We start from the raw sequence: 23,705 nt of genomic DNA, 5'->3' as shown, positions 1-23,705 counted from the left end.
TTGGTCAACTTCTTTTGTTTTCTAGTTATAAGCGAAAATTGGAAAAATGGCGATATCGAGAAACATTAATATCTTCGTTAATACTGATGATAGAGCTCTGAAATTAAAACATTATACAGGCACTTTTTTACGTAGAATCCAGTGGCTTGCTCATCTTTTCAAAAAGGTTTTTAATTACGTAGCTTTGACCCAAAGTTATGTTTTTCTAGATTTCTGTGCCATTTTTTGAAAGCTTAATTTTTCCTGATGCCAAAAATATATAACATCGTATGATTCGTATCAATATAAATAATAGAAAATGGTCAAAAACCTTTTTTTACCTATAAGAGTCTCAATATTTCTATGGTTTCAACTGTTGATGAGCACAGAAAAATTGAGCATTCTATAACAAGAGCATTGTCATTCCGTCAATCTGATTATTTCTATGCTTTTCACTAATTTCTACAAAATTCGAATCTAGATTTATTTTATAAAAATAGTTTCTAAAATGAACTCGGAGAAAATTTCCTAGGTAGCTTGAAAACAGTTTCAAATATTCATCTATTGAATTCGGTGCGAAATATCGAGAAGAGATGTCGACTGTGCATTGTGCAATTGTTGTCATTATTAGGTTAAATATTATTTCTTGTTTGTTCCCTTCGTAATTAAATTGTGGAGTTCAATCATATATGCGTTGTTTCATATGCTATTTAAAATGGATTGGTACTTGTGCGTATTCATTCTGGAGACATATGTAAATAATCTTCTGATACATCCATCCCAATACAAATCTATCGATTGAAACATTCGATCTTATGGATCTTTTCGTTATTTCCGAATCAATTTTTAGATAAAAAGTTTAAAAAACATATCTAGATTCGAATTTTGTAGAAATTAGTGAAAAGCATAGAAATAATCAGATCTACGGAATGACACTGCTCTTGTCATAGAAAGCGCAATTGTTTTGTGCTCATCAACAGTTGAAACCATATAAATATTGAGATTCTTAGGTGAAAAAAGGTTTTTAACCATTTTCTATTATCTATATTGATACTAATCATACGATATTAACTATTTTTGAAAACAGGAAAAATTAAGCTTTCAAGAAATGGCACATAAATCTAGTGTTTCCATTTGAAAAAACATAACTTTGGGTCATACCTTCGTAATTAAAAACCCTTTTGAGAATATAAGCACGCCACTGGATTCTTCGTAAAAAAGTGCCTCTATTATGTTTTAATTTCAGAGCTCTATCATCAGTATTAGCGGAGATATAAATGTTTTTCGATATCGCCATTTTTTCAATTTTCGCTTATAACTCGAAAACAAAAGAAGTTGTCCAAAAATGAATACTACCCTTGTGAGTTTCTCAGAAAAAGAAACAGAGAATGGGGTATCAGATTTTGTCTATCTCCTCTGGTTTAAAAGTTGTAGTGCTAAAACATCGAAATTTGCCCACCCTGTACACAAAGCTCTAGACTTGTTTTCGATGCTTTGGCAAGTTTTTGCCTTCTAATTCGAGGGCTCGAAAAATTGGAGATCAGTATTATGTCCTATGTCCAACCAGCCGATACCCGATAACTCTCCAAAATGTATTGGAACTTCAATGGTTCCGGAATAATAAACGTTTCCCCAATAAGAGGTTCCATTTTGAATAGCCCGTTACCTGAAAAGCTGTCACTTTTGAAGCTGTTATCTTTTGATATTTAACAAGTTGAAACTACGTTATTCCTGAAAATAGAATGATATACGCTGCAGCAATCCATTGAAATTTATTTATTCATTTAATCAGCCTAAAAAATTAGAATCTAGGTAAATATTTTGTTGTCGTTCAGACAAATTTTCAATTCTGGAAAAAGTACCTCCTCCAGCGGGACTCGAACCCGCAACCTTCGAATCACTAGTCCAGCGCTCTAACCACTGAGCCACCGACTAGTGATTCGGAGGTTGCGGGTTCGAGCCCCGATCACGGAGGTACTTTTTCCAGAATTGAAAATTTGTCTGTACACCAACAGACTATTTACCTAGATGCTATTTACACAGACGCTAAAATCCATCATTTTCTAAAAAATTAGTTAAAATTTTGCAGTCACAGTTCCCAAAAACTAAAGCACTTTAAGGTCGACATAAAGCACCTTCTCGGCCAGAAATAGTGAAACTGGTGGAAAAACTTGAGCCGTTGAGACAAATTAATTATGTGAAGAATAGAAACCGTGTACTTCACTCAAGAACAACTGACAATATTGTTGCTGTAGCCCTTAGTGTTGACGAAAATCAAGGTTTGTCAATTCCTCTTCGATCTTGGAAATGAGGTATACTACAAACGACATTGCACCGTATTTTGCATAAATTATTGGATTTTAAGACACCAGCAATGTCGTATCTTCGCTGATTCTGATTGGATCCTTGAAACGCATCAAAATGATACGGATTTTATAGCAAAATCATATTCAGTGATTTCTTCAATTTTAGACAGGTATTTCGGGCTATCGGCCCTCATCAGTACGGTGAAAAAGTGTTAGGATGAGCAACACTTGAAGAAACAACAAACAAACAGAGTCAACAACAGAAGCCTGCTGAAACCACAAATGGACTGCTGGCTTCTGTTGTTGACTCTGTTTGTTTGTTGTTTCTTTCAAGTGTTGCTCATCCTAACACTTTTTCACCGATGACACCAATTTATTGAAAAGCAGAATTGTCACATTCGAGGCTCTGAATATTCAAGTAAAGCATCTTCATGATTTGAATTGATTAATTTCCAACCCATTACTCAGAACTTCAGACTATTTTCTTTAGGGATATGGTTCTAAAACCGTAGCCGTGGCGGCCCTTAGGCTGATGATATACTCGTTTGTTTCAATGTCAATGTTAAACCTCCTTTTAAAAAACGCTTCGCTTAAGATGTACCTACATGGTGACCAAATTGGACACTTTTGAATGGGAAGTTCTATACAAGATAGATCAACACTGATGTCGGTTTCATGAGAAACTCATTGGCGAAAACCGCAACTCAATAGCTATTTCCGTTATTTAGTTATAGATTGTTTTTCGAAAATGTTCATTTTCTGTAACATTTTTTCTGTTGAAAATTTGTAATTTCTGTAAAAACTGTCTTATAGCAACTTATTACGTAGAATTCAATAACGTTAATTGAATTTTCCGCAAAATGATATTTCATTAGATATCCCTATGATATTTTTTTCCACCCCGTACATTTTCACATATTTCGATATAGCTGAAAATTACCATCTCAAAAATATAGCATACTTGATATTTTGCTGAAGTCATGTTCGACTTGACCGGCTAGATCACCTGACATAACGCCCATGGACTTATACTTTTGGAGAACATTAAAAGATATAATCTTCACCATAGAGGTTAGGCCATCCGGCCACTTGTTGGGACTTCGAACATTACTTCAGAAAAATATCAACTATGCTACATTTTTGGAATGGTTATTTTCAGCTATATCGAAATATGTGAAAATGTACGGGGTGGAAAAAAAATATGAAAAAATTTCAAAAGAAAAAATGTTACAGAAATATTTCGAAAATAAACATTTTCGAAAAACACCCTGTAAATATGTAGCGGTGATAGATATGGAATTGCGGTTTTTCAGATCAAGGCTGTAGCCAGGGGTTCCGACGGGGTCCGTCATACCCCCCTTTCACCCATTTATTCGAATTCCCCCAATATTCTCTATTTATAAATGTGACAATAATTTTGCCGGCGATGTAATTGCAATGAATGCATTCAAAAAACCATTCAAGTAAAATTTGTAATAATAATATTTCTTCCAAACGAAAATAGAATGTTACGAATTTAAATCAATATCACATCAAGATTGATGTTTTTTTATCAAGAATCTTTGGGGTATCGCGTTTTCGTGGAGATAACTAAAACACTGATGGGCAACAGACGGGAAATTTATTGTGGTACAGCACCTGGAATCATCCTTGAACACTCAACTGGTCATCATCACCTCATAACTTACTCTACTGAACTATCCTTTTCCCAATTTTATACCTGGGTTATAAACATAAAATCATATTGAACATCGTGAATTTCTTCTTCCTTTACTTATTCTCCAAGTTGTATGCCTTTGCAATGGTATCATGATGCCATGCACACTAATTAGGGTAGGGGAAAGATATTCTCTATTGTATCTTTCTGAGAACCCTATGAATGAGAAAGTTGAATGCACAAGTACCACGAAAGACCATTATTACACTTATGCAGGTAAATTTATATTAAGTATTGTGACGACAATTTCTGCTAGACATTATGACTAATTTCTTTTTGTCGCCACAAATCATAGAAAGATCAAGGTTAAGCGGATGTTCTGCATTTAACCACAGAATTTATTCGAAAAACGGTGGCGGCCGATAAGTCCATTCCATAACGAGGAAAATCATGTTAAATAATTTACAGCGTACATTTTAGTTTACACAGGAAAAACCTGCCTTCTTCGAACCCGCTTACAGTTAGCCGGCAATATCGTAGATTGGCTCGACAATGAGCCATTGCGAACGGAAAAAAAAAAGAACGAGATATAAAACAACTTCTGGTTATTCCGAGCGGAGTGCGGCTACCATTTGCTCTCCTCGCGTTCTTTCTTCCAGCAGTCGCTCATTTTTCAAACAGTTAGCGCCATATCATATCCATCGTTGCGTTGCGAGCAATCTACGTTCATTATCAATTCCCCCATTTGAAGATTCCTAACCAAGAAATTGCTTTACGGTGAGTCGGCTACATATCCTTCTTCCGATTGCCGCTGGTGTCAAAACAAGTAAATTTTTTTTCAAACGTACAATAACATCATGTTTTGACCTCGGTTTTGACTGACAAGATCTTCTAAAAGTTCTACTTTTCGTCAGGAGGAAAAGTGTTGCTTTGTCAATGATGAATTACTTTTTCTTCCGCTTGACAGCAAATATTAATTTTGCAGACACATATCAATCAGCAAAGTATTACTTTTCGTATCTAGACAGCAAAGGAGGGACTTTCCTGCCTAGGCTGCAAAATGATTATTCTCAATGGGAATAACACAACACAACGACATTTTTGATATTCAATATTTTTTGCCACCTCCCTTATTTCTGAAGAGTAAGTACTTCTTAGTCACTATCACTGTCCATCATATAAATATATCCGATATTTTCCACAAACCTGACAGAAATTTCATAAGTTGTCAAACTATACTTATTATGGACATATACATTTCCATAGCAACCAACCATTTTTTAAAACAGTAAGCATTAAGCTCTCAAAAAACGTCACAGAAATCTAGTGCCCCTATTTAAAAAAAAAAACATAAATTTGGGTCATACCTTTCTAATTAAAAATCCTATCAAAATACTAGCATGCAACTGGATTCTACGGTAAAAAGTGCCTTTATAATGTATTAAATTCAGAGCACTATTATCAGTATTAACGCAGATATAATTTTTTTTCGATATCGCTATTTTTATATTTTTCGCTCATAACTCGAAAACAAAATAATGTGGCCAAAAATGAATACTACTCTTGTTATTTTCTCAGAAAAATAGAACGAGAATGAGGTATAAGATTTTGGCTGTCCTCTGATTTAAAAGTTGCATTGCTAAAACATCGAAATTTGCCCACCCTGTACAGTCAGTTTCGGTAGATATAATTTTTCGAAATTTGATTCCTTGATTTTGCAAAATTTATATTCTGGAACCAGGAAAATCGATTAAGTAGAAAAAGAACACATTTCTGTATAAAATTTCAGGTTATTAGCTGTTATAACGAGCGTTCATTCAAAATCGTGATCAAGAGTACTATGGAGAAATTAGAATTGATATTCTTTGGTCACAAGTGACGCTTAGCTTGTACCAGATTCGAAGTATGTAAATAAATGTTAGTGATATGATACAAGCTGAGCGCTGCTTGTAATCACAGAAAAGCCACTATAATTTTATCACAGCACTCTTGACCACGAATTTAAATGAACGCTCGTTAGTTCCCAAGAAAAGAAATGGTTCTTAATCATTGGATTCAACTAATTGATGAATATGATATTAGTCTACCCGGTCAACCGTCGTGTATACAAGAACTCTCGACCGAAAATGAAAGTTTTTTTTCTGAATACATACATAATTTATTAAAATTGGAAAAAAAAAATTATCGACCTGAAATTTAAAAATCAGTAGAAAAATGATAAAACGGATAACTAAGGCAAAATTTTAAGAGAATCAAATAATAAATTTTGTAATTATACTGGTCATTCCACAAAGCTTTATTATGAGCAGAAATTATCTACCCACACAACACACATCATTAGACTTCATTTGTGCTAGATTCTAATTTTGTTTGAAAATACACAGGGTGCACCAAAAAAGTGTAATGACCAAACATATGTTTTTTTTGGAACATCCTGTTTTTCATTGAATGAATTAACTTAAGTTTGTTGGAAGTTTCATATGCTTAAAACTTACTATTTTTTAGATATTTCAATTTGTATGAATTGGAGGATTTTCGGAATAACCTAATTACCCCCAAAAATGAATGAATTTATTCAAATGAAATTTTCAAAGTGAATACGAGAAGAACGGAGGTAAGAACTGGCTTTCCGATTATCATTGAGACCTCTACTGAGTGTTCAAAATCAAACAATTCATTGGTGACTTATTTAAACGTTAATATCGGGCTTATTCTAAATAGCACATCCTGTATGCTTTTCATTCATTAGAAAATCCTCTACCAAATTTATGGTGTGCCATTTGGAATAAACCGATTCATCAATGAATCGTTTTATTTTCAACACCCAATAGAGTTTTAAATGATTATCAAAGTAAGTCGTACCTCAGTTCTTGTAGGATTTACTTTCAAAATCTCATTGAAATATTTCCATTCATTCTGAAGTTATTAGGTTTTCCGGAGACTCTCCAATTGAATGAAAAACTGAAATATCTCAGAAACGATAAGTTATAGCAAGTTCCAACAAACTTGGGTTCATTAATTCCATGCAATCAGAAAATTCAATAAAAAACAACTCCATAAAAAAAACATATGTTTGGTCATTTACACTTTTTTGTGACATCCATTGTATTTCCTAACAATTTGGAGAATGGAGCCTAATGAATTTTCAAAATTTCAGCGCTTAACTGTAATAGAGCGTCGCGTCAATGATGGAACATCCTGTAGGTAGATATATGAAGTTCCTCGATAAACTTGGTTGTCCGAAACGTATTTAAATTTTATCAAGAAAAATATTCACGTTTTTCTGATTGTAACCATTGTTGGAAAACGCATGCGAAATTTCGTGAAAAATTAACATGAACACGAATTTGAAAAACTTCTGACCTCACGACGGTGCTCTCCATTTTTATTCAATATACTAAAATAATATATTTTAAAAGAATATATAATTCGGTATATTTTTCTTCATTGAACATTTATTTTCCGAAACTTAATCAGAAGGATCGAATCAAAACATCTCTACGTCATCTACATCTGCATTACCTGCTTCTACGGACGGTCATGCACCAAAATCTTACACACGATTAATTGTGAATGTCGCTTCATACTGAAAATTCCGTAAATATTCTTATCAAAGGGGAAAACCATGTCAAGATCTGCCTGCGCGCATCGAAATACTGCCAAGAGACTCTTCACGAGATGATACTGCACGACAATGTTCTGAGGTAAAACCTCAGTTTGGTTCGATGGACGACAGAAAATGCGGAGAAAAAGACTGAATTCAAGTTCTATGGACTCACATCCAGTTCGACGTGATAATTTCATTTAGATCTACGCAACTGTAACAAAATGAGAACTTCTCCTCATTTGATGTTATTACAGATAGTGCAAATTCAATGATTTTGATTATCTTCAACAATAGAGAATTCCTTTAAAATGGCTTTTCGCATATCAGTAAAACATTAGGTACCCATTCATTTCCTCTCTGGCGCTCCTGCGATGGCCAAACTTTGTACGGTTTACGAAGTTGTACATTCACTTCATATCTTTTTTCTTTTTTCGAAGCAAATAAGTAGAGGGCAGCACTGTACGACGACTTTCACGAACCTCTTTTGTAATGATTTTTGGTAGGTTTTTTCACGATTATTTAAAAATATATCGGTGCTTTGTGTAAAGTACCTACATATCATCAATTTCTTTGCGTTACCAAACTTTTTTTCATTCGCAAATAAAAATATTTATTTTGTTTCATGTAGATTATTGTTTAAGGATATTATTTCAAAACCCCATAAAAATCGGTGATTTGTAAGAAGAAATTTATCTTATTTCGTTTTGAATGGAACAACCACGTGGTGGTGCTCCCTCTTAAGTGGGCTTTTCAAATAATCGATTTTCAATATTGATAGAAGAAATAAAACACTTGACTATACGTTTCACAATTTCAATAAAAACATATAATTTACTGTTGACATCCATGTTTCGGGTTTCATACTATACTGAAATAAGATTTCGATTCATTACATCACTAACTTGTCACAACATCTCAAATTTTTCCACAAGTTTTACTATTGTCGGCCTAAAAAGTGCTTCACGATGACCCAAAACTGCTTTATCTTTCCGAACTATGACTGCAAAACTTTCGCAAATTATTTTAGTGAATTTCAAGAAGTTTCAATTCTTTGTTGTAGCGTGTATCGTTCAATTCATCGTATGTAATTGCATAGTTTTACTTGTCAAATGTCAAAAGATGACAGCTGGGTAGTACATCACATGTGACCACTTGCCCAGATAGCGGGCTATTCAGATTGAAACCTTTTATTGGGACAATCCTCGGGACAATCCATTACACACATTCTTAATGCAAGTACACACCTGGCAAAAGACTAAGGATATTGTAAATTTCATGAAATATTGTATGCTACCCTACCTTTAGTCAGTTCAGTTGTTGACAATATTTTAAAACCATATATTGCTATCGTGCAGTTCAGAAGTTTTCTTGAAAAAATCTTATTTCTGCAGATTATTGAACAAAAATACAGACTCAGTTCTGATGGTTACCTCATGTTGATTAATGCAGTTGCAAATATAATCAAAGAAAAATTTTAAGGATCCTCCCCTCAAGAAGCAGCGCTAACCTCAGACCGTTGATGTTTCTAGCTTTCGGTCCTCATCAGTACGTTGAAAAGTGTTGAGATGAGCAACACTTGGTAGAAAACAACAAAAAACAGAGTCTACTACAGAAGCCAGAAAATAGGACAAAGGGTTCAAGAGAAATAAACTACAAACTACGTCGAGATAATTTTCATTCTTTTTGTTAGCCCTGCATAAAACAGAAAACGAAGTAACTAAGTAAGTAAGAAAGGAAGTAACTAAGTAGAACTCATTCCCGAAGAATCAAGTTAGGTTTAAAAAAAACATAGCTGAAATCGGCCAAAGGGTATTGCCGGTGAGAATAGAATGAAATGTGTTGTAATCAGTAAATTCAAAAGAGGAATTTTTTTATTCGGATACGGCCTTTCAAGCTTATCTACAGCGGCTAGCACCAAGGCTATTGACCGTCTCATGAAACAAATACTCGCTGATGCATCGCAACTATCTCACCGAGAAGAATTAACATAATATTAATTTTCGACTTTAATCAATTCAATAATAAATATTTATTTACAGTTATGTTCAAATAATCAGTTAATTACAGTGTATATAACACAAGCTATCATTATGACGAATAGCATTTGTTGGTTTTTGAATAACAGGGTACTATGCTCGAGTAGATTTTTGAGTTCTCGTTCAATTCATCCCCTGGAATATTCATAGGTCAGGTTCGGAGTAGAGGAATAAAATAAATGTTATAAAAATGTGTATGAGCACTGAGCAGACATGCTGGACAGCTTTATATTCGGATACAAAAGACGCTGACTTCTAATGCAACACGCAATGGAATTTAAGTTGATTACAAAGAGCATAACCATCTACAAATTAACATTGGATTTCTTTACAAACTCAATAAACAAAAAAAAATGAGAATGTGGAGTCGGAGCTTTTGAGCGCTCGTCATTCAAGCCCAATTGCGCCTTTGGAGAGCACAGAACTGTAAATAGGTATGTCCTCGGGTATGTCTCCCCAGTGTTACATGATTTTGACGACGCTATTTATACGACATCTGCACGCAAAAGCTCAACTCGATCGAATCTGTAATAACGGAAATATTAGGTATTTCCTATCCGATATCCTCTTTGAATATTCTATGGTTCTGATGATGTGATTCAATAATATAGGGATTCACGGCTGGGCTTGATTTCAAGCTACTTGGCTTGAGCTTGACTTGATTTCAAGTCAAGCTCAAGTCAAATAGTAGTTTTTCAATCTCAAGTCAAGTATTGATTCATGAAGTACTTGAATCATATCAAGCTACTTGATTTTCAGCAGTTCCATTGTGTAGTGTCACATCAATAAAAAATTAATAAAAAATCCTTGGACATTTTGGTCAAGTTTGGAAAGATTTCTAAAACTACCAAAATTTACCAATAGATTTCATAGAAATGTGAGAAAACTACTAATTGAGTCACACTGGCGAATGCTTCAGTCTCTCGGCGCTCGAGGAATTCCCTTATTTAGTCTAAGCACGCACGAGATTGTATGCCGTGCGACGCTTGCATATCAAGCTCAAGTAATATCAAGTAGCTTGATATCAAGTCAAGCAATAAATATCTAAAATCAAGTCAAAAATGCCAAGCCATTTGGCTTAATGAATCCGTGAATAATAATGGTCTAATGATACATAGATGCGCCTTTGAGTGGTCAGTAATTGCAGAGCATTGACTCCAACATTACAGAGAGAAAGATTGAGCCTCATGTCTCGTGACCACGAGGGAGGGGATAAATATGTTTGGTTTTCAACCAATTATACAGGAAGTCAAATCACGTGATCTGAAATGGTTCAATAAGTTCAACCAAGCAATCAAAACATCGATTGGTCACGAGGTGTGAACATCGTACGTCTCACCTTTCTGTTGGAGTAGATTCATCTTTATCTCTTCGCTATCTACTTATTATTAGATTCATGATGTGATTAGTTTGAAATTTTGCACAAGACTTGAATTGTCATTTTACATCCAAATACAAATTTCCGTAAGTCCGGCCTTATCTTTTGAGACCATTTCCAGCTCGCAATTGGAAAACTACAGACATTCTGAGGAAATGAAGGACCATCTGTCCTCAAAAACAAAAAAGTCCTCAGTAGCTCGGAGTTATATAATAATAATCAAATAAAAAATGTGTTTATGCTTTAAGAAGAGCAGTTTTTTTTGAGTTCTCGTTCATTGGAAATAAAATTCAATAATTCTCTCGATAATTCTGATGACTCGGTCTTCTTGTAATTCATGTATTTTTCGGTTTCCTTGTTTTGATCTTTGGATATTTAATTTTCGATATTTCGCTTAAATTTTATATGGTTCTTGTCACGCGATCTGGACAGAATATTTTATATAGCTTTAACACGTCGTTTTCTACCGAAATACAAAATTTCAACCGTATCGTACCTGTGATTTTGAAATGACAAAAAAAAATTCAAATGTCTCTAAGTTAGAAACTATTTCTCATTAACAAATTCAACAGCGGGGTGTTTGAAATGAAAACTTACCCTGAAAATTTAAAGTGTCTAGGTTCTCTTTTAGAGGGTTGTCGTCTCTACGTACGGACGGACATAATTCAATTTGACTCCGAAATAAATGGAATCTAATCTTTTGAGAATAATTGCGTCTCAATATTCGAAGAATGCAGACATTGATGCGAAATGTTGGCAAACTGTTCAGGAAAAGGGAGCACAAAAACACCTTGATTACTGTGGTTTCAGTTTTTCGAAAAACCCACATTATATGTATTAAGTTGAATATGAGTTCATATTTTTCTTAAGAATGTTTTATTCTTCACTGAAGTTACAGGAGGCGTAAAGCATAGGGGTAATTAAAACAGGACAAATTCAGATGATTGAATTTAAAAAATTTTACTAAATTATCATTTCAGTTACAACAATTATCATTTTTGAAATTCATGATTAAGGAAGGATAAGTTTTTGATTCATTATTATTCCTTATTCTATACTTCGCACAATATGTTCAGTTTAACTATTACAGAAGAATTTCAGAAAATTAAAAATTACAGTGATGCATTAGAAGGAATTAGGGAAGGCCTTTGTGCAAGAGAGGATCAATGCTGCTGTGAAAGATGAAGAAGATAGTTGAATTCACGATTTTTGTAATCACCATAATTAATAATTTTTAAAGTTATTGTGGGTTGAAATTGATTTGTTCTAGTCCAATCTTACTTTAAGTATTCTAGATTCCTCGTGATTTGAACTATTGTAAAAAATATAATACATAAAAAGAGTTGAAATATGTCTTCAAGTTATTCCACAAGTTGGTTGGAAGGAAATAGGAAAGGCCTTAGATCAGGAGTGGATTAGTAGAAGCTGGAAAAAAGAAGAAGATTGAATTAAGCAAATTATATTTTGAAGTTCCATAATTAGGGAGTGAACATTTTATTTCTAAAATGTTAATTGCAAGTAAAAAATTTGAGAGGCTAACATATATGAAGAGATTTTCAACAGACAAAATATTTTTGAGACGAGAAACTTTAAAATCCGCTAACATAATCTAATGTACTGTTTAATACTTCATTTATAACTGTTATTACTTTAATATGGATATTGATGCTTGTGGCAAGTCCAAAATGTATCAATCAAATAAAAATAATCAACATTGAAACTTGAATCAAGTTGTTAACAATCGATTAGAATATTTGTTTATACTACAAACATTTTCAATTTTAAACACATTCCTGCATATTCACACCTCAACTAAGACTCTCAGAAATATTTCGAAAATAACCTATGTATTAAGAATAAATTTGAATGTTTACTACTTACCTACAATTAAAATTCTAGGTTTTGTTTTGCCGGAAGTGTATTTGACCCTTTTTCTTCTAACAGAGAAACATCTCCAAAAAAACACTGATTTCAGGAGTACATTATCGGCATTTTTACCCACAAACAGAACAGTACAAAGAGATATATAAACACACTCGACGAAAAAATTTCTCACTTATCCACAACTAAAAATTTTGATTATTTTCACTATTTTTGAGGCACTACGATTGTGGAACTGGCCAATTTGATTTTGACAATGTCAAATTTGACAACTATATTTATTTGAATATAAATTGTAATATATTCTGTGATTCGATCAAGTTCCATTTGAAATCACAAATTTAGTTACAAAAAACTAATCCTCACTTTTTTGTTTTAAGTTCCAATAAGAGAAATAGTAAAAAGAAGTAATGGTTCAATAGTCATTACTACATTATTATGGAATATGTTTTTAAAATAAATCTAATCAAATTACTCAAACACAAGAGACTCTCTGTGGAACGTATTTATTTTCGAATTGTCAAATACATATCGGCAAATCTATAACCTAACTTTTATAAAAATGATTTCAATTAAAACTTAAAGAACTCGATAATAAATAAACATTTAGTCATTTCTATCCAAATGTTACTGTTTCACAGTAAATTTCCTTTCAAAAATGAGTTTCTTAGGTGACGGAATTGTTATATTTGTATCCCAAGTAAAGTAACAAATTCATTTAAATTATTACTTCCTTACAAGAATTTCATTTTCAGGTATTCTTCTTCATAGGAGCATGGATTTTTTTCGTGAAACAACTATTCAAGGACTACGAAGTCAGACATATGATGATACAGCTATTATTCTGTATTACTTTGACTATATCTTGCACTTTGTTTGAACTGATTATATTTGAAATATTAGAGATCCTTGATTCTAGGTACTAATAAATTTGTAGATACGATATTGCATTAACGCATACTCTCAGTTCTAGGTTTTTTTTCTGGTACTTCATGCTGTACTTTTTACTCTTTATAGTTATAGTGGCTAATCCTCTATATCTATCATTCTGCTGCATCAGTAATGTCCCTTATGGTAAATATTATTGTTCTTTTTTTGTCACACCAGAAACTTAATTGAACTGGTGTTGGATTACTTTCATAGATCTGTGAATAATTCGAGACTTTTGATATATTTGATAATCATTTGGATGATAGAGCAACTATTCTTATTTTTTAGTGAAGTCTGAGTACATCAAACATGCTACATTCCTTGTTTGGATAGCTTTCCTTGTGATATTCTGGAAGATTGGAGACCCTTTTCCAATATTAAGTACTAAGCAAGGTCTTTTATCTATTGAGCAATTAGTATCAAGAATAGGGGTGATTGGTGTAACTGTAATGGCTCTACTATCTGGTTTTGGTGCTGTTAATTATCCTTATACGTCAATGAGATATTTCATAAGGTAAAGCAAGTTGAACATTTCTTTAATTCTCTTTATTTTTCAATTTCAACCAAATTCCTCATAAATATCATGCTTTTTTACATTTGTTCACAATGATTTATGTAATCTCATTTAAAGAGAAGTAACCATTACTGATGTCACTAATATTGAGAAAAAATTGAGACAAGCTATGGACATGATTCTAGTGAAGAAAAAAAGAATAGCAATAGCCAAAAAACAAATGGCTAATAACCCATTAGACTATGTTAAGCAAGGTATTTGGGGTATGATTGCATCTGCCACATCAAGAAAGCAAGAAAGTGAGTATTCATAAAAACATATTTGCATAACAATTTCTTCCATTATAAATTAAGATTGAAATCAATAATAAATTTAAATACAATTCCCAGACAGCATTCATTGCTAGATTGTCTCAGCTCTTTGTTAATATTAGGTTCTTACCTAAGTAACTCTATCACAAAATTTAGTTACTCTTAACATGACATTTTAGATAATGCTACTGTGTTAGCGAGAAAATTGTAATTCATTTTTATTACTTTATTAAATATTATTTGGTATATTGACTGTTTTCTTATTTGATGACATTACTGAAGTTTAAAGTTTCAATATCTTGATTTTCCTTTCTCAAATGAAAATTTTCGGATAGCATAGAATTTCTAGAAATTTTTGATCGAAGAGATTCCATTCAGACAAAAATGTATATAATGAAAAAATTCTTAGATATAACCCAGTTGAAGCTAGAAGTAGCGGGATTAGAAGAGCTAAGCAGACAATTATTTCTTGAAGCACATGAAGCAAGAAATATGTTGGAAAGAATTGAATGGTCCAGAACATGGAAGGGTCTCTACTTCAACTTCCTCGGATATATTTTCTCCGTTTATTGTTTATGGAAAATTTTTATTGTAAGTTTATATTCTTCTCTGATGAAAAAAATAATGTCTTCGTTTTAGTGTACAGTCAACATTATCTTCGATAGAGTGGGTAAAAAAGATCCTGTAACAAGAGTAATCGAAATAGCAATCCACTGGATGGGTTTTAATTTCGATGTGAATTTCTGGTCGCAGCAAGTTTCTTTTTACCTTGTGGGATGTATAGTGGTGACATCGATTCGAGGACTACTCCTCACTCTGACAAAGGTAAATATCCAATTCGTTTGTTCTAACAATGGTTTGGTATTTTCTTTCATTCAATCATGACATTTTTCAAGATACCATTTCGTGAACACCTGTTTCATCTTATTTTCAGTTCTTCAACAAAATATCTTCAAGCAAAAGCTCAACGATTATAGTGCTAATATTAGCTCAAATAATGGGCATGTACTTTGTTTCATCTGTTTTACTCTTACGGATGAATATGCCTCCCCAATATAGAAAAATCATCACCCAGGTATTGGGAGATCTACAGTTTAATTTTTATCATCGTTGGTTTGATGTGATATTTTTAGTGAGCGCACTGAGTAGCATATTAACTTTATTCCTTGCACACAAGCAACCTGTAAGAGATAACATGGACAGCGAATAAATTGTATGGAGAGAAAATCCATTTAATCTTTTTTATACAAACTTATTACTTAATCGAGATCTCCAATTGAATTATAATCATAATTATTCTCATTGTTATTATGTATAGATGTTTATTTATCACATTCAACTTTATATAAAATTGATAATTATCTTATTTTATGGCTATCCACTACTGCTTCAAAATATTTTTTTAATTATAATATAACATTTACTCTTAGGTAAGATTTGAAACTATCAAAATGCCATCGAATTTTTTATGATTTAATATAGTATTGATTTGTTTTCGGTTTATTTATTGATCTTGTATCCCTTCATTATTGCAGCCTTTATAAGTATCAATCTGATGAGAGTCATAAAAAAAAAGGCTCGGTGTAATTCTTAATATTATCAGAGAATACCACAAATAGAAAGGTGCTTCCAATATACAGTATTGGCAACGATACATCTTGATATTGTAGAAATTCAATGCTAGGAACAGTAATGAAATCTGATCAGTAAAATTCTGAATTAGTATTTTGTAAGAAACAAGAGTGTTAGTTGTATTATACTTTCCCCTTGTTTCTAATTGGACTTCCATAGTTTCTAGAAGGAAAAAGATTGTAGCTCTCTTTGTCTTTCGTCATTCTTTATGGATTTTTTTCTAACTCATTGATACCAACTTACCAGAACTATATACCCCACTGTTATATGGCACTATCACTACACTATGCTAGAAGGTGTGGTGGTGTAGAAGGCAGGGACCACTGAGTTAACATCAGATTTAATTACAGAGGCGCACCAATAATATTGTCCGAGACCACCTTGCCAGACCCTAAGCGCTCAAAACTTTACTTGAGGCTTTTTGAGACAGAAAATTCGTAGAAAAAAATGAAATTATTGAACATTCAAAACGTCTCATATTGCGAATGAATTTTTTACCAAAATCAGAACGAAAAACCATAGCACTCCCTTAATATGGCTCTACTCGTCTATTTTCGCATTTCATCAGTTCGGAGGGCTCCCAATTTCAATTGATATAAGACAAAACAACACTTGAGGTGAGAGTACTGAATTTAACGTAAATATACTATTTCTTGAACTCAAGAAATTGGTGGGAGCGCTTGTGGAGAACGCATCCACCACCTAATTCTTATCGCTTTCAGAATTGATTGAATTTCAACATGAATCACCTATATCTAATAAAAATACCGATGAGTTTTTCTCTGAAGATATGAAAAAGACATTTTCGGGAAGCTAACTGGTTATTTTGGTCAAACAAAGTCCATTATCTGTCGAATGAGTTCTGTCAATATAAAAATGACAATAAAATTAGGTTAAAAAATTGATGTCTGTGTCTTGAATGCTCACTTTACGTAATAGGAATATTGGATTTAATTCTTCTCGAAGCATTTAATATAAATAATTATTAAAAATGACTGCATGGAGAGCTGCCGGTCTTAAGTGAGTAATAATTGATCGCCCTTATACTCATTTTTCTGTGCACTTTAATTTATTGCAGCTATATCAACTATTCCAATATTGCTGCTAGAATATTAAGGCAATCCCTTAAAAGCGATGCTAGAGCAGAAGCAGCTAAAAGGGATACCTCAACTGTAAAAATCACTAAATGGGTTGATGGCAAGCCAATAAGTAAGTTGAACTAAAGGCCATTTGAATAGCTACATTTATTGCTGCTCAAATAAAAAATATATTATGTATAATAAATTATAATTTATTTTTAATTTCCCAGATGCAAAGGATTAATTTCATTGAGGTGTAAGTTCTTGGAGTGATTAGTCTGAGAATACTTTGAAAGTTAATACTAACAATTAACTTAAAACTTGTGTTATTTGAAAGAAAGGTTTTTGTTATCTGATTGAAATAATTTTTGGAAGTTTCATTCATTCAAGCAGATCGTTGTTAGCAGTTCAGGATTCATATATCACTTTTAAATTACCTTTTCTGCTTAAAAATATTCTTTGACCACCAATTACCTAGATTTTGAATGTTTTCATATAGTCGTCTTTAATTTTTTTATCCTAACGCCAAAATTTTGCAATATTTCAACAGCAATGGTAACGACGTTGTAGTTTGCTACACTTACCTACTGATCTTGATTTCTCGGTTGAGTTGATGTTATACCCATTTTGATCACTCCAATCATTCAAAAATACCCATCCAATCGCAATGAAATTTTAAAATCGGTCACAAAATTGTGAAAGGAATATTCATACAAAATTTTGTGATGATGACTTTCCAATATCAGAATTTATTTGTCTGATTTCATTGGAATTTTTGTATATATAGTTCATCGATGAAATGAGTTATATATGTATAGATTCAGCTATGTAGATTAAACATGGAAAAAAATAATCAAATGTTTCTGATCTCATTCCCCTGAATCGCCAAATTTCATTTAGAAAACCAACTGAAAAAAAGGAACAAGAGAATTGTCATGAAAAAATCATAAATTTAAGAAGAAGAGCATAAACTCCTGACTTCTTATCATTGTGAGCTGTTGATTAGGTTTAGCGGCTTTCTAAAAATTAGAGCTTTTGAGTTTCTATTTGCAGTTGTATAAAAAGTATCATTGAAACCTCTTTGCAAAGTCACTTGATATTTGGAACCCAAGCCACCAATTTATATTAATTGTGTACTGAGAGTTGTTCTCGAACCTTTTTGTTTAACACTTTTCATTAATAAGTGATTTTTTCTTGTTGTGCTAATACTAACAAATAGGTTTTTTTCAATATGATACTAATGTTGGGTTTTTCTTGCAGAAAACGTTGAGCCAGCTAGAGATATGTAATTGGGTTAAATAATAAATAACATTAAGTAGTAAAAGTTCATTATTATAAATACTCCTATCACCAATAAAATATGAAAATATGAAAAATATTTTTTTAACAATACATCTAAGTTATAGATGAAATAAATATATCAAACAATATTATCCTACATCGTCTTAAAAAGTTGCCTCATCCAATAAATAAAGTAAAAAAAAAAATTTTAAGATTTGGGTACACCAGATTCAGTCAAAAGGTGTTCTGATACTTCTAGAATTCTAGGACCATCTCCCACTTTGGTGTATATAAGATACTTTAATTTACCCTCCTTCTGTTGGTAATTACTGATAGTTGAAGTCAATTTCTGTAAAAAGTCAGAATTATTATTGGGTTCAATCCAAAAAAGCTCTAAACTTCTAGTCTCAGCAAAAACCTGTTATAACTGAAAAATTGTATTTACTTCATCAAGGGTTATTGTAGGCGGCTTGATTCCTCTAAAATAATCGGAAATAATTGAGGGTTTTGGTGGAAACACATAGTTCAGCATTCCTATCACTTCCGCAACACTTTCTTCCAATAGATATAAACAAGCATTGGGACCAGCATCAAAAGTATAAGCAATCTGAAAATCAAGAGCTTAAAAGAAATCACAAAAAACTCATGTATTCATCATACACTAGTCTTGAGATCAGGCAACAGAAAAACATCTCCAGAAGATGCATGACTGGTGAAATGCCGAGTAGATATGAAAATATGATGATTCTGCTGGACACGCCATATAATTATGTTGCTTTTCTGAGATACCGGGTTATTTATAACTGAACACAATTAAGATTAATCTCTTCTATTAGCAATCCTAAAACAACAAATTGGCATTTCTCATGTTGAAACAGGTAAAATTACTGCCAATTTTTAAATATAAATTGTAAAAACATAAAAAATTATAGCGAAAATCGAAATCCACATTTAAATTTTAAACACCCTGTATCTCAGAAACTAATAATGTTTGTATGAGGTATGTTGGAGAGAATCATCTTATTTTTAGGTCTAGAATCTACAATTCGGAGATTCTAAATGAATTACTTTATGAAGTTAGGCTTCAATTTCCTTACCACAGTTTCTCCTTTGAATTGGTTATAACGATGAACTAATTCTATGATAGTCCTGGAGGTGTCGTTCAGATAAAAACATGGTGGATAGGTATCTAAGCAGACACTGTGGAATTGGTTAGAATCTTGCATCGTCAATCGGGCAAATTTTTCAAAATTTCTGTTTTTTATGGCATCAACCATTTCTGCCGTTCTCTGTGGTACAATTTTTTCAGCCCTATAACGAAGAAACTCTGAGGTTTCAACGCTCGTCCTCATTCCAGAAGTAGAACTGTATGTTTTTTTCTGATCGTCAACAACAAGTATCAACACTCTCATTTCTGGCCAGTGAGTTTCAGGGGCTACCTGAATTGCAATTGAATCTGATCCTTCAGAAGTTTCTCCTTTATGCCACCTAACCTTCAATGAAACAATCTCCATAATAAACTGATTCAAAATGCCTATATTGCAATATACAGGCTGTTCCTTAATTGAACGTACTAACGAAAAGGGGAGATTCCTTAAGTGAGTTTAAGAAAAAAAAGTCCCATAAACATGTGGTCGCAAACGTTTCGTTTTCGAGATACAGAGTGTTGAAGTTTGAATTTTTTTCAAGTTTTTTTCTCATAGTATCTACACTTCACAAGATATTCAACTGAAATTTGGCATAGATATTACATTTGAGAGTTTTCACCACGTGACATGGCAATTTCGATAGAAGATCTACAGGGTGATATTTTTTCTGGAACACTGCCACCTGTTCTTCTGCAGAACTTTTTTTTGGTGAGCAACTGTTAATTTGAAAAAATGTAAAAAGAAGCTTTGTTCTTATACTAAACTTTTCGGTCTCTTGTAGTTTTTTCGTATCTACCAACGATTTCGAGAAAAAAAATTTTGAACGATTCTCTCGAAATTCTCGTAACTATCATAGGAAGGCCAGTTTGTAATTTGTGGTGAATGAATTCACCACAGATTACATTGCCATGTCACGTGGTGAGAACTCTCAAATGTAATATCTATGCCAAATTTCAGTTGAATATCTTGTGAAGTGTAGATACTATGAGAAAAAAACTTGAAAAAAATTCAAACTTCAACACTCTGTATCTCGAAAACGAAACGTTTGCGACCCCATGTTTATGGGACTTTTTTTTCTAAAACTCACTTGAGGAATCTCCCCTTTTCGTTTGTACGTTCAATTTAGGAACACCCTGTATAGCACTACAACTCCTTAATTTTAAGAAATAGAGAAAAAGTTATATAGCAGGTACGTATCCTGTTTTCTAGGATTTTGGATTTTTGTTGGATATGATATCAGGCTAAATGACTGCCTCAGAGTTGAGGCTAGGCTGTTCAGATGTTGTTGGGCAAAAAGATTGGTGATATAGAACAGCATGACACTGTTACAGGGCTCTGCATATGTTCTATAGCACTAAAACTGAAGCACTACAGAGCAGTGAAAAAATATAAATACTGTAGAGATTTGAGGGAGCATTCCCTCAATAACTCCGAAGCTCTATGCCATAGCAACTTGTGGATTTTAGCTATTTATTTCTGTTTCTCGAAAAAAGGGTACATCATATGTATATTATTTTTTTTCTTTATCTTGTAATTTAGGAGTTATAGTGGTGAATTATCGAGATCTACTCTATAAATTTAGTCAAATAAGCTATTTCCAAGAAGTAGTTGAATACATCAAAACTGGTAATTACTAATTAAGATCTTACCCAACCACCAAATACACTTCTGCAAGCACTTCCCGAACCCATCCTAGCAATAGTTGATATATTTGTTTTGACTTCATAGATTTGTGCTAAAGCAGATACTAGACATGCAAAACCAGCAGCAGAAGAAGCCAGACCTGCAGCTGTTGGAAAATTATTTTCTGAGCATATGCTTAGGTTCCACTTCAAACATTCCAAATTAGGATTAGCTTTTTTTTTCACTGGAAAAACAAATGGTAGATAACAGTGAAATATAAAATGATTTTATATTTACTTTCTATTAAACAGTTCTGAAATCTTTTGTTGTCTATTGACTGCAGTTCTCCATTTAACCAGAACTTGGTTTCTTTTAAGTCTGGTGAAGCTACTATTGTTGTTTTTGCACACATCTGAAATTTAACAATAATATTCCACAAAGTCTCAACAATAAAATATAAATAACTTTTAAAGTAATGCAAGTTTTTTACTCAATGATAAATGAAATATCTCTCATCTATAGAATACAGGCTATTCCCAAGTTGGAGGTTCCTACATAGGAATAGAGTAGATTATTTGTTTTGTAGATACAGAGTGTAAGTTTCATTTTTTTTCAAATCATTTTCGTCATAGCACCCTAGCATTTTTTTTTCTCTTTTACATGTGCTAGGCGTTTCCACACCATCCACACAACCAACATTTCACTTCTATAAGACTCTTTCAATTCTATTTAACCATCACCAGACATATACAACATCCATGACCTAGCTGGGATTCGAACCTGGTACCCTCGGCACCACAGCCAACCTCTCAGTTCACTGCACTACCGAGGTAGTCCACCCTAGCATTTCTGACATGAATTGGGCAAAGATATCAACTTTTAAGTTTACATGATATAACATATCAATTGCCCAAGAAAATTTACATGGCGAAATTTTCTCTTTTTTCTCAGACCTTTTTCATAGCCTCAACTATTTTTGTGAAGAAATATATTTAATAATTGAGGAATATGTATTTCGATGTATTCCAAAACAATGCTTCTGCAGAACCTTGTTTATGGAATTTCATTTCTTGAAATCATCCAAGTAATCACTCCTGTATATTCAAATTATAAAAAGATATGAAATAAATGAAAATTCATGAAGCTGCTAAGAATTAAATAATTTACTTATATCATTATTATCAGTCGCCACAATCATTGCAAATAATTTTATTTAATTCTATTCCTTTAAAATTTATAGATTGTGGTCACAATGTAGGATTCTATACATTCCAAAATTAAAAAAGTGAAAATTACAGGGGGAAATTATTTCCTTGTAAGATTTTTGGGAATAATGAAGAAAAAACATATAAGACCTCTTCTTTGAATTATATAGAAAGAATGTATCTATCAGTATCAGCCAATAAAGCTTTTATGTTAAAATCAATTCAATAATATAGAAAATTTGTACTTTACTTACATGATCTATACTTAAAGAAGCACTTATCGAATCATTCAGAGGTAATATCAAATCCTCATTCCTTTTACCCCCTAAAAAATGACCAATAATCGTATTAATCCATGTTCATGACTTTCTTTGAAAAGAACTTACAGTATTTTATTACTGCAATATTGACTGGTGCTTGGCATGTTACAATCCTCATATTCTTTATAGTAAATATCTACTTTAATAGATATACTTAATTAAATGATCCGAATATTAGCTGAAACTAAAACAAGAAGGATGTGAAAAAGTAGGTACCTGAATCAAGGGTTATAGTTTTATTGAAAGACAAAATCGGAATTCAATGAATTAATTCATGAAAACTTAAAGGGAGGATATTCTCCTCAAATTTTTTTAAACAAGCTAGTATCGAAAAATACATCAACGATAATGTATACCGTAAATATATTAAAAGATACACACAATACAAAATCAGATAAAGTGGTACATAATTTATTTCATTCATAAAAGTAATCACTTCTTTTATTCCATCATGTTGGGTTTATGAGGCGAACTAAGTAGCTTTTTTGTTTTAATTGACCAATAAAATAAGGAAAATTGCATTATAATGTAATTTTTCAGTTTAGCCACAGTCTTTAATATAAAATTATAACGATACTCACTGCTAGAATACAGAATATATACTTCAAAATGTAAGAAAACAAACACAACAAAATAGCAGGATCCAGTATTTATTTATAAATGAGGTTATAAACTGATGACGTTTAACGGTGACTTTTTGACCTACCACTCATATTTTCTTCGTTGTATCTCTCGTTTGGCTAGGCTACCAGGTGTATTAATAGTTTATTAATTGCGTAGATATAAACGATCGAACATATGATCTAAGAGGATAAGAT

At 32.5% G+C, this 23,705-nt stretch overlaps 3 protein-coding genes across 3 annotated transcripts in view; 1 reads left to right on the top strand and 2 right to left on the bottom strand.

Annotated features, from left to right (window-relative positions):
• Window positions 1–13,107, bottom strand: part of LOC123673902 (WD repeat-containing protein 47) — a 126,942-nt gene extending 113,835 nt beyond the window's left edge. Inside the window, exon 1 of the mRNA XM_045608659.1 lies at window positions 12,845–13,107. The gene's annotated coding sequence lies outside the window, so the exon portion shown is untranslated. The remainder of the gene's footprint in view (window positions 1–12,844) is intronic.
• A 258-nt stretch (window positions 13,108–13,365) lies between these two features.
• On the top strand, window positions 13,366–16,093 carry LOC123673479 (Golgi pH regulator). The gene is made up of 8 exons (XM_045607978.1): window positions 13,366–13,544; window positions 13,600–13,763; window positions 13,812–13,918; window positions 14,063–14,288; window positions 14,406–14,587; window positions 15,009–15,190; window positions 15,239–15,424; window positions 15,534–16,093. Exons 1-8 carry the CDS (start codon window positions 13,503–13,505, stop codon window positions 15,807–15,809), a joined length of 1,365 nt encoding a protein of 454 aa, XP_045463934.1. The 5' UTR covers window positions 13,366–13,502; the 3' UTR covers window positions 15,810–16,093.
• A 2,528-nt stretch (window positions 16,094–18,621) lies between these two features.
• On the bottom strand, window positions 18,622–23,606 carry LOC123672180 (diphosphomevalonate decarboxylase). Its single transcript, XM_045606184.1, has 8 exons — window positions 23,469–23,606; window positions 22,954–23,071; window positions 22,822–22,892; window positions 21,660–21,774; window positions 21,389–21,606; window positions 19,689–20,084; window positions 19,037–19,198; window positions 18,622–18,940 (listed from the first exon to the last, which is right to left on the bottom strand). Exons 2-8 carry the CDS (start codon window positions 23,003–23,005, stop codon window positions 18,800–18,802), a joined length of 1,155 nt encoding a protein of 384 aa, XP_045462140.1. The 5' UTR covers window positions 23,006–23,071; window positions 23,469–23,606; the 3' UTR covers window positions 18,622–18,799.
• Between the last annotated feature and the right edge of the window lie 99 nt (window positions 23,607–23,705).

The sequence above is a fragment of the Harmonia axyridis genome, chromosome 2, assembly GCF_914767665.1.
Source record: "Harmonia axyridis chromosome 2, icHarAxyr1.1, whole genome shotgun sequence".
NCBI classification, from domain to species: Eukaryota; Metazoa; Arthropoda; class Insecta; order Coleoptera; family Coccinellidae; genus Harmonia; species Harmonia axyridis.
The sequence above is the reverse complement of the archived record's forward strand: the minus strand, read 5'-3'. Positions and strand labels throughout refer to the sequence as shown.

What these genes read in the sequence shown, in the direction of transcription:
- LOC123673479 (XM_045607978.1), top strand. Translation starts at nt 13,503, where the DNA reads ATGAGTTTCTTAGGTGACGGAATTGTTATATTTGTATCCCAA. An exon ending in TTGTTATATTTGTATCCCAA is followed by an intron (nt 13,545 to 13,599) that starts GTAAAGTAACAA and finishes TTTCATTTTCAG; the next exon opens with GTATTCTTCTTCATAGGAGC. An exon ending in CACATCAAGAAAGCAAGAAA is followed by an intron (nt 14,588 to 15,008) that starts GTGAGTATTCAT and finishes AAAAATTCTTAG; the next exon opens with ATATAACCCAGTTGAAGCTA.
- LOC123672180 (XM_045606184.1), bottom strand. Translation starts at nt 23,005, where the DNA reads ATGAGGATTGTAACATGCCAAGCACCAGTCAATATTGCAGTAATAAAA. An exon ending in TATTGCAGTAATAAAATACT is followed by an intron (nt 22,893 to 22,953) that starts GTAAGTTCTTTT and finishes GTCATTTTTTAG; the next exon opens with GGGGTAAAAGGAATGAGGAT. An exon ending in AATTCAAAGGAGAAACTGTG is followed by an intron (nt 19,199 to 19,688) that starts GTAAGGAAATTG and finishes CTTGATTTTCAG; the next exon opens with ATTGCTTATACTTTTGATGC.